The sequence below is a fragment of the Echiichthys vipera genome, assembly GCF_963691815.1.
Source record: "Echiichthys vipera genome assembly, chromosome: 3".
In the NCBI taxonomy this organism is placed as follows: Eukaryota; Metazoa; Chordata; class Actinopteri; order Perciformes; family Trachinidae; genus Echiichthys; species Echiichthys vipera.
Window position 1 is genome coordinate 1241172 of NC_139828.1, and position 9944 is coordinate 1251115.

Genomic DNA, 9944 nt, shown 5'->3' on the forward strand with positions numbered 1-9944 from the left:
GCACTGCCTAAGCTTCCCTCAGCTACAGAGACTGATGAAATACTGGTAAACAATGTGCTCCGGATCCATGGCATTCCATCGGACATCGTGTCAGACAGAGGCCCCCAGTTCACGTCTAAAGTATGGAAAGAGTTTTGCCGGGCATTGGGCGCTACAGTGAGCTTGTCTTCGGGATACCACCCACAGTCCAATGGCCAAACGGAGAGAGCCAATCGAGATCTGGAGACTGTGCTGTGCTGCATATGTGCTCAGAACCCTGCCTCCTGGAGGACTCATCTCACCTGGGTGGAATACTCGCATAACTCTCTGACGTCTGCAGCTACGGGTTTGACTCCTTTTGAAGCCTCTGTTGGTTATTTACCTCCTCTGTTCCCTTCCCAACAGCAGGAGATCGCCGTACCATCGGTCCAGCTAGCCCTCCGAAGGATCCGCAGAATCTGGAGAGAGACCAAGGCTGCTCTTCTGCGCACCCAGGACCAGAATCGGAGGTTGGCGGACCGGCGGCGTACTCCAGCTAAGGACATTCCCCTCAGTGTGACTTCCAAAAAGCTGTCTCCCAGATTTATTGGTCCTGATGAAATTGAGTCCATTTTGAACCTTTCTGCCATTCGCCTCAAGCTCCCTGCGTCATTGAGGGTACATCCCATCTTCCATGTCTCCCAGCTAAAACCTGTTTCCACCAGTACTCTGTGCCCTCCTGCCGTCGCCCCACCATCCCCCCGGCTCATCGATGGACACCCGGCCTTCACAGTCAGTCGCATCCTGGACGTGCGTCGCAGGGGGCGGGGATACTGATACCTTGCTGACTGGGAGGGATACGGCCCCAAGAAGAGGAGTTGGTATTCCTGGGGGCTCATCTTGGACCCCTCTCTTCTCACTGACTTCTATCAGGCACATCCCAGAGGACCAGGTAGACCGTCTGGAGAAAATCTTTGGGGGGTGGTACCGTCATGATTCCATCATGGCAGCCCTGCGTTTTCCTTGTGTGTGTTGTTGTGTCCCTGTCTGTATTATTCCTCCTGTGTCTTTCCCCCCGTCTGTGCTGTGTGTGCATGTGGGCGTGGCTTCTTCTCCACAGGTGAAGCAGGTGAACTCACTCTACAACCAAGCCTCCTATAAAGCCACTGGTTTCTCTCCTGCTCATCACCAGATCGTTTCGTCAGTCTCCGTGGTTGTTTGGATCCTGGCCTCTTTGCATTTTTGCCCTGTGCTCTGTGCTTAGCTTGTGAAGCTAATCTCTTTGTGTTTTTGCTACCTTGCTTCAGATTACTGTGCTTGCTGTGCAGTCCTGAGCGTTGCTTCCTCCCTACCTGCCTGTGGACCTGACTGTGGACCTGCCTGCCTGTGGACCTGCCTGTGGACCTGCCTGTGGACCTGCCTGTGGACCTGCCTGTGGACCTGCCTGTGGACCTGCCTGCCTGTGGACCTGCCTGTGGACCTGCCTGTGGACCTGCCTGTGGACCTGCTCCCCGGAGCTCTCTCACTGCATCGACATTCCCCTACAGCGGACCTCACATCACGCCACCTGCATCCACGCACTCCTCGGTGACTCCACCTACCACATCAGGATCCTGGGACCTCGCACCCCCCCTCCACCTCGCACCTATGCTTGCACCCTTTTGAACATTGAAGACTGTTTGTTGCACTTTGAACCAGAGTCGAGTCGTGCATTTGGGTCCCGATCCAACACAAACCATAACATATATATATATATTTTATACTCACAGACACCAAACTTACTCCAGGGGGGATTCCTGAGAAAAGGCGTTTCCAAGAATGGATGAACCAGGAGCTGCTCGCCCTCTGAGCGCTCACACTGCGACGGCGAGGACCAGATCCACCTCAGGAGGAACCTGCTGATGTTGAAAGTGATGAAATGAAGACACGTGGACCCTCAACATACAACAGAAGCATAGATTTTATTAAAAGCTTTTGGAAACATTAGAAAACATGGAGATGGTTCCAGATGCTTTCCACATTTGAAATATACGACATCATGACTCAGAAAGATCGATTCCTCTCGTCACGTTTCAGGAAGAGTTTCTAGCTAAAGTGTTAAATGTTGATGATCAAAGAGGTGAAATCAGATCAGTGTGTGAGTGTGAGACAGATCTGCTTCACAGTGCAGAGTGTGTGTGTGATGGTGAACACACTGAACTTTGATTTCAGCAGCTGATCTTCAGTGTTTCTGTGCACAGGAGAGACTCAGACCTGCAGAGGACACACAGACACTGAGGAACCAGGTGAGCAGAACATAAACCCAGGATAAAGAGGTTCAGTGAACGTGGTGTTGAAGGTGTGGAGGTGGATCAGTGAGTCAGAGGAGACTCTGTAGAAGGACAGAGAGCCGGCAGGACAGTCCACATACACTGCTGCTCTGTGAGAGACGGTGGATGAGGAGGTGATGAAGGTTTCTCTGTTATTGTGATAGACGGAGTAACTATTATAATCAGAGCAGATCAGACTCCAGGACTGATCATTCTCTCCAAACAAACACTCAAAACTGTCTCCTCTCCTGCTGATTCCTCTGTAACTCACTGATGTATAAACTCTTCCTCTCCACTCGACCTCCCAGTAACAGCGACCAGTCAGACCAGTTCTACACAGCAGCTGAGCCCAGGAGTCAAACCTGTCTGGATGATCAGGATATGACTGAAACTCCTCCACACGTGTCACCTTCCTGTTGTTGTCAGACAGTTTGAGTTCTCTGTGTACTGTGTTTGTGTCCAGTTCCAGTTCACAGGCATCTGATGGAGAGAACAAGACACAACACAGCTGCAGGTTTTCATCTGTGATGTAGAAAACTGAAGGCTTCCTGAACACAACTTCTATCTGTCAAACTGTGAATACGGAGTTTAAAGCAGCACCTGAAGGCAACACAGCTCTTCTCTAATGTCAGAGTCCAAAGAAGAAGGAGCAAAGAGAGCTCTCTGTTGGCTCCACTGCTAATGAAATGGACCCATTAGTTCTGTTGGATCACTGACTTCACTTTGGGGTCTTTGTGGATTTGAAATGGATTCAGTTCTAAAATCTTTCTGCACAAAAACAGAAGCTGGATCCTGATTGAAACTCTGGAGAAGTTCATGTTTGTACTTCAGTCCAGAACATGTCAAACTCTAGTGTAACATGAGCAGCTGAGTTCTCCTGAATCACACTGAAAACACACTCACACTTCCTCAGACCAGGTCTCAACCACTGTGGTCCACCATGGTCCATCCTGCAGGAAGACACAAAGACACCATCAACTTCACTCATCAGGTCCTTCAACAGGAACCAGAGTTCATCAGTTAGAGACACAAACAGTCTGTCTGTCCACACCTGAGAGAGTCCAGTCTGTCTGTCTGTCCACACCTGAGAGAGTCCAGTCTGTCTGTCTGTCCACACCTGAGAGAGTCCAGTCTGTCTGTCTGTCCACACCTGAGAGAGTCCAGTCTGTCTGTCTGTCCATACCTGAGAGAGTCCAGTCTATCTGTCTGTCAACACCTGAGAGAGTCCAGTCTGTCTGTCTGTCCACACCTGAGAGAGTCCAGTCTGTCTGTCTGTCCACACCTGAGAGAGTCCAGTCTGTCTGTCTGTCCACACCTGAGAGAGTCCAGTCTGTCTGTCTGTCCATACCTGAGAGAGTCCAGTCTCCAGTGTGGATCCTTGAGTCCAGCAGACAGAAGCTTCTCTCCTGAGTCTCCTGGATGATTGTAGCTCAGGTCCAGTTCTCTCAGATGGGACGGGTTGGAGCTCAGAGCTGAGACCAGAGAAGCAAAGCCTTCCTCTGAGACCAGACAGCCTGAGAGACTACACACACACACACACACACACACACACACACACACACCCCAGTGTAATAGCATCAGTGCTGGTGGAGAACCTCGTTGATGCGTCACAGTCGGTGAAATTGCATTTCTTCTTTGTCGTGCTTCTCTCTTCTCTGATGAGTGTTGAAGCAGACAGAAGCATCCATATTCAACATCCACTCATGACTAACTCGGCCTTATTCATTCTTCAGTGTTATTCATTTATCCGACACATCACTTCCTGTATTTAGACAGACGACTGAATGTTTACTGTTACTAAGGCAACAGCTGACAGCTGATGTCAGCTCTGACATGGTGGACTCCCAGAAGACCAACCCCACACTGCTGCACAGCAGTTGCTTTGGGAATATTAGAAGTGTATTGATATTGAACATGTCAGGTGTCCAAATTGCACCTAACACTGCTCTCACTTGGCTCCCCAGTAAAACAGCTGCCAAGTGTGAAGTCGATCGGATGAATGGTTCTTGCAGGGACACAAACAGACAAACAGGACAATGCACAAACTGCTCTCTAGTAGGAAACAAAGAGAATCAGAGTTCAGAGGGTCATCATTTTAAAACAGCAGAGCACCAACCTGAGAGTCTCCAGTCTGCAGTGTGGACTCTTCAGTCCATCAGACACCAGATCCACTCCTGAGTCCTGCAGGTCGTTGTTACTCAGGTCCAGATGTCTCAGACTAGAGGACTGGGAGCTGAGGACTGAGGACAGAGCTGCACAGCTTCTCTCTGACAGGTTGCAGCCACTCATCCTAAAATAATGAAACAGAAAGTTCACCCCATGATTGATCAGACTCATCACTCACTCATCTTCAGCCTCTGATCTGGGATCAGGTCTCGGGGGCAGCAGCTCCAGCAGGGGACCCCAAACTTCCCTTTCCCGGGCCACATTAACCAGCTCTAACTGGGGGATCCTGAGGCGTTCCCAGGCCAGTGTGGAGATCTAATCTCTCCACCTGGTCCTGGGTCTTCCCTGAGGCCTCCTCCCAGCTGGACATGCCTGGAACAACTCCCTAGGGAGGCGCCCAGGGTTCATCCACACCAGATGATCCTGAACCACCTCAACTGGCTCCTTTCAACGCAAAGGAACAGCGGCTCTACTCCGAGTTCCTCACGGATGCTGAACTTCTCCCCCTCTCTCTAAGGGAGACTCCAGACAAACAATGGTTGTTAGTTCTGAATGAACCAAAACATACGGCCTCAGATCAGAAGATACGATCACAAAATCAATCATGGACCTTTGGCCTAGGATGCTCTGGTACCACGTACTGTGAAAGACATTCTCTGGAGTCCTCAGAGTTTCTCAAATCATGTCTTTACTAAGCTGCATGCATACAGGAGAGACGCTCCCACAACCGGGTCTGAACTGTTCTCTCCCGTTCTCCAGATAGCTTCAGCATATAAACAGTCACATCAAAGCACCTCACAGACACAAGGACATCACAGTAACAGAACACACACTACCCAATGTTTATGACCCCAGTGGATGTTATCAATGTTTTACGAGCACCAAACTTCACCATTCTAAAGCCCCATGTGACTCCTCTCCACAATCCCCCAGCACTCATCCACAGCTCCACTGTTGTGGTAATCAACACACAGAAACCAAGGATTTACATCATAGACTAAGAAACACGTACAAAGAAAGAAGGAAACCCTGGTTATTTCCCACAGGACACTTCTGAGCATCCTCATGTTCCAACATGGTGTTAGTTAAAGACGATCCGTGGCTAGCAAAGAAGTCTGACAACACACGACCGCTCAGATTTAGATCAGGGATACATGAAGAAATTCAGAGTTCAGAGGGTCATCATTTTAAAATAGCAGAGCACCAACCTGAGAGTCTCCAGTCTGCAGTGTGGACTCTTCAGTCCATCAGACACCAGATCCACTCCTGAGTCCTGCAGGTCGTTGTTACTCAGGTCCAGATGTCTCAGACTAGAGGACTGGGAGCTGAGGACTGAGGACAGAGCTGCACAGCTTCTCTCTGACAGGTTACAGCCACTCAGTCTGAAGAGGAATCAGCAATACATGAGACAGTAATGACAAACAATTGTTGTTAGTTCTGAATGAATAAAAACTACAGTAATCTGATATTCATGTGAGCACGTACAGAGCTTTGTTGGAGGCTTTGACCACTGGCAGCAGCCTCAGAAGAGCCTCCTCTGAAGCAGAGTACTTCTTCAGGTCAAACACGTCCAGATCTTTTCCTGATGTCAGTAAGATGAAGACCAGAGCTGACCACTGAGCAGGAGACAGTTTATCTGTGGAGAGACGTCCTGAACTCAGGGACTGTTGGATCTTCTTCACCAGAGAACGATCCTTCAGTTCATTCAGACAGTGGAACAGATTGATGCTTTTCTCTGCAGACAGATTCTCACTGATCTTCTCCTTGATGTACCGGACTGTTTCCTCTTTTGTCGGTGATCTACTTCCTGTCTGTGTCAGCAGGCCTCGTAGGTGTTTCTGGTTGGTCTTTAGTGAAAGACCCAGGAGGAAGCGGAGGAACAGGTCCAGGTGTCCGTTTGGACTCTGTAAGGCCTCGTCCACAGCGCTCTGGTAGAGACGTGTTGGTTCAGGCTTGTTTCTTGTTTGTTCTCCTGACAGCAGGTTGACTCCAGAGTTGGTGAACGTCAGATGGACATGAAGAGCAGCCAGAAACTCCTGAACACTCAGATGGATGAAGCAGAACACCTTGTCCTGGTACAGTGCTCTCTCCTCTTTAAAGACCTGTGTGAACACTCCCGAGTACACTGAGGCTGCTCTGATATCGATGCCACACTCTCTCAGGTCTGACTCATAGAAGATCAGGTTTCCTTTCTGCAGCTGCTCAAAAGCCAGTTTCCCCAGAGACTCGATCATCTTCCTGCTCTCTGGACTCCAGTGTGGATCCGTCTCAGCTCCTCCATCATACTTGACCTTCTTCAGTTTGGACTGAACCACCAGGAAGTGGATGTACATCTCAGTCAGGGTCTTGGGCAGCTCTGCTCCCGCTCTGGTTCTCGTCACTTCCTCCAGAACTGTAGCAGTGATCCAGCAGAAGACTGGGATGTGGCACATGATGTGGAGGCTTCGTGAAGTCTTGATGTGGGAGATGATTCTGCCGGCCTGCTCCTCATCTCTGAATCTCTTCCCGAAGTACTCGTCCTTCTGTGGGTCAGTGAACCCTCTGACCTCTGTCACCATGTCAACACACTCAGGAGGGATCTGATTGGCTGCTGCAGGTCGTGTGGTGATCCAGAGGCGAGCAGAGGGAAGCAGTTTCCCCCTGATGAGGTTTGTCAGCAGCACATCCACTGAGGTGGACTCTGTAACATCAGTCAGGACCTCAGTGTTGTGGAAGTCCAGAGGAAGTCGACACTCGTCCAGACCGTCAAAGATGAACACGACCTGGAACTCTTCAAACCTGCAGATTCCTGCTTCTTTGGTTTCACTAAAGAAGTGATGAACAAGTTCCACCAAGCTGAACTTTCTCTGCTTCAGCACATTCAGCTCTCTGAAAGTGAATGGAAATGTGAAGTGTACGTCCTGGTTGGCTTTGCCTTCAGCCCAGTCCAGAGTGAACTTCTGTGTTAGGACTGTTTTCCCAATGCCAGCCACTCCCTTTGTCATCACTGCTCTGATTGGTTCCTCTCTTCCAGGTGAGGCTTTAAAGATGTCTCCACATCTGATTGTTGTTTCTGGTCTGTCGTGTTTCCTGGATGCTGCTTCAATCTGTCTGACCTCATGTTCATCATTGACCTCTGCACTCCCTCCCTCTGTGATGAAGATCTCTGTGTAGATCTGATTCAGAAGAGTCGGGTTTCCTGCTTTAGCGATCCCCTCAAACACACACTGGAACTTCTTCTTCAGGTGAGACTTCAGTTCACGTCGACAAACTCCAGAATGACTTCCTGAACGAACAAAGAACAAATGAAACCAGTGAGTGGATCCTACAGAAAACCAGACAACAGAACATTGAACACTGGCTGTATAGTTCCTCCTCCAACAGTTTCATTCAGCTCATCAGTGGAGGACAAACAGCCTCTGGTCTGATGCAGATGTGTGCAGCACAGTTTGCAAATGTAAACTTCTCCCATGCTGCCTCCATTTCCCTTTTCCATCATGTTAAAGACATTCAGATCCTCTTACTGCTCTGCAGACAGTCAGCCAGCTCCTCCTGCTTCATTCTCCTCAGGAACAACTGTGTGATCTTCAGAAACGCCTCTCTGCTGCTCCTCTGCTCTTCATCCTCACTGTCCAACACCTCCTCATCCTCCCTCTGACTCTCTAAGCATTCTGGGTAATCTGGACTCAGAAGCTTGTGGATCCTCTTCAGCTCGTTCTTCACAAAAGTGACGATGTTCTCCTCCAGCAGCTGGAACAGAACGATGAAGTGGATTTAAACTGCTTCAACACAACATGTGATTCATCAGGCTGTTCCTGAACGGCCCCATCATCATTTAATATGGAGTTGATGAAGTTCACAGTGAAAGGTGTGTTTGCACATGTACGCACCGTAAACACTGAGTCCAGGTGTGTGTGATGCTGCTGAGCGGACCGATCAGTGGGAACCTCGGAGCTCTCCTGCTCAACTCTGCAGAGAAAACATCAAGTTTAGGGACATTTACGGACTCACATCTGTCCACAGGTGATTCATGCTGATTTGAAGACAACATGAGCAGCAGCTGTGTCTCAGGAGGCAGCAGGACAGAGTGGTGTGTGTTTCAACACAAGTAGAGAAGCAACACACACATCTTCTGTGTACTTCTGTAAAGTCATGAAACTGACAGTTGTGTGCTTTGTAATTGAGTTGAGTCTTAAACAACATTTGACTCTTTGAGAACAAACATGATGAATGTATGAAAGATGTGATTCTTCTTCTGAGAAATCAGATAATAACAAACTTCACTGTGAAATGATTACCTTCCATCAGCAGGTCGTCCATCTTTAAAGCCAATAAGACCACCCTTAGACCGGTCACTCCTCATGGACACACAGCTGGGTCCAGCTCCAGCTCCAGGTCCAGGTCCAGATCCAGGTCCAGGTCCTGGTCCAGGTCCAGGTCTCTGCTTCTGCATCCTGACACACACAAACTATGAAAAGCAGTTTGAAATGGAAACAATACTTTTGACCTGATTAATGAATTAGTTTTCTCTGTTTGTCATGATCCTGATAACACGAACACAAAGACTTGTTTGGACAGTCCAGTGTCTCGGTCCTTCCATCATCTGCAACTGCTTATTCCTAACGGGGTCACGGGGGACTGGAGCCGGTCCCAGCGGACTTTGGGCGTGAGCTGGAGGGTGATGGGGATTATCATCAATTTCCCCGGCAGAAGTCTCTGAGATAGTCAAACAAGTCCACCATTGCAAAGCCTCGATGTCTGACGAGATCCGTCCAGAGATGCTGAAGGCTTTTGGGGGGGGGTGTCTTGGATGACAGGTCTCTTCAACATCATCCTGTTTTATCCACAAATGGATACGGTCATGGCCCGGATGTGAGAGGAAGCTGGTGTCTATCGTCCCTCGTCTGTGTTGATAGCTTTGTTCCTTTCTTGTTGCCTACTCCAGCATCTTCCCCCAACACTGTGACTTCTATGCTCCTGAATACTTGCTCCTCTAACAATGAAGCCCTGCTCACCCATGACATCATTACTGACAGAGGAATGGACATCATATGTTTGACTGAGACATGGCAAAACCAGCAGAACTTTCTGGCACTCCACCAAGCCACACCTCCTGACTATGTGTTCATTCAGAAGCCCAGCTCCGTGGGCCGTGGTGGTGGGTATGCTATTATCCATGGAGCTGACATCCTGGTCAAAGAACTCCCAGTACACAATATCACCTAATTTGAGTGTGTTGTGTTCAAACTGGCTGAGTCTGCTCCGCTCCATGTTGTCCTCATTTACCCCCCCCCCCCCCCCTAAACCTTCCACCACATTCATGTAAGAGCTCTCTGAATTGCTCTCCTCCATCTCCTCCTTGTCTCCATCCACACTCTTGCTTGGAGACTTCAACATTCATGTGTAATTCCTGTCACTGCTGGACTGCCTTAACATCACACAGCATGCCCAAGGTGCCCCCCACGCCAAAGGGCAAACACTGGATTTGGTTTGTTCCACAGGCTCACCTCCCTCCCACCTACAGTGCCTAGA

General features: G+C 49.3%; 1 protein-coding gene across 1 annotated transcript; it reads right to left on the bottom strand.

Moving 5' to 3' along the window:
* Nucleotides 1-1900: 1900 nt before the first annotated feature.
* Nucleotides 1901-9683, bottom strand: LOC310966841 (NLR family CARD domain-containing protein 3-like; the record flags this gene model as incomplete). Its single annotated transcript, XM_083940770.1, has 8 exons — nucleotides 1901-2747; nucleotides 3171-3217; nucleotides 3616-3789; nucleotides 5642-5815; nucleotides 5919-7698; nucleotides 7937-8162; nucleotides 8303-8381; nucleotides 9523-9683. The coding sequence occupies 8 exons, from the start codon at nucleotides 9681-9683 to the stop codon at nucleotides 2206-2208; spliced, it is 3183 nt and encodes a 1060-aa protein (XP_083796896.1). The 3' UTR covers nucleotides 1901-2205.
* Between the last annotated feature and the right edge of the window lie 261 nt (nucleotides 9684-9944).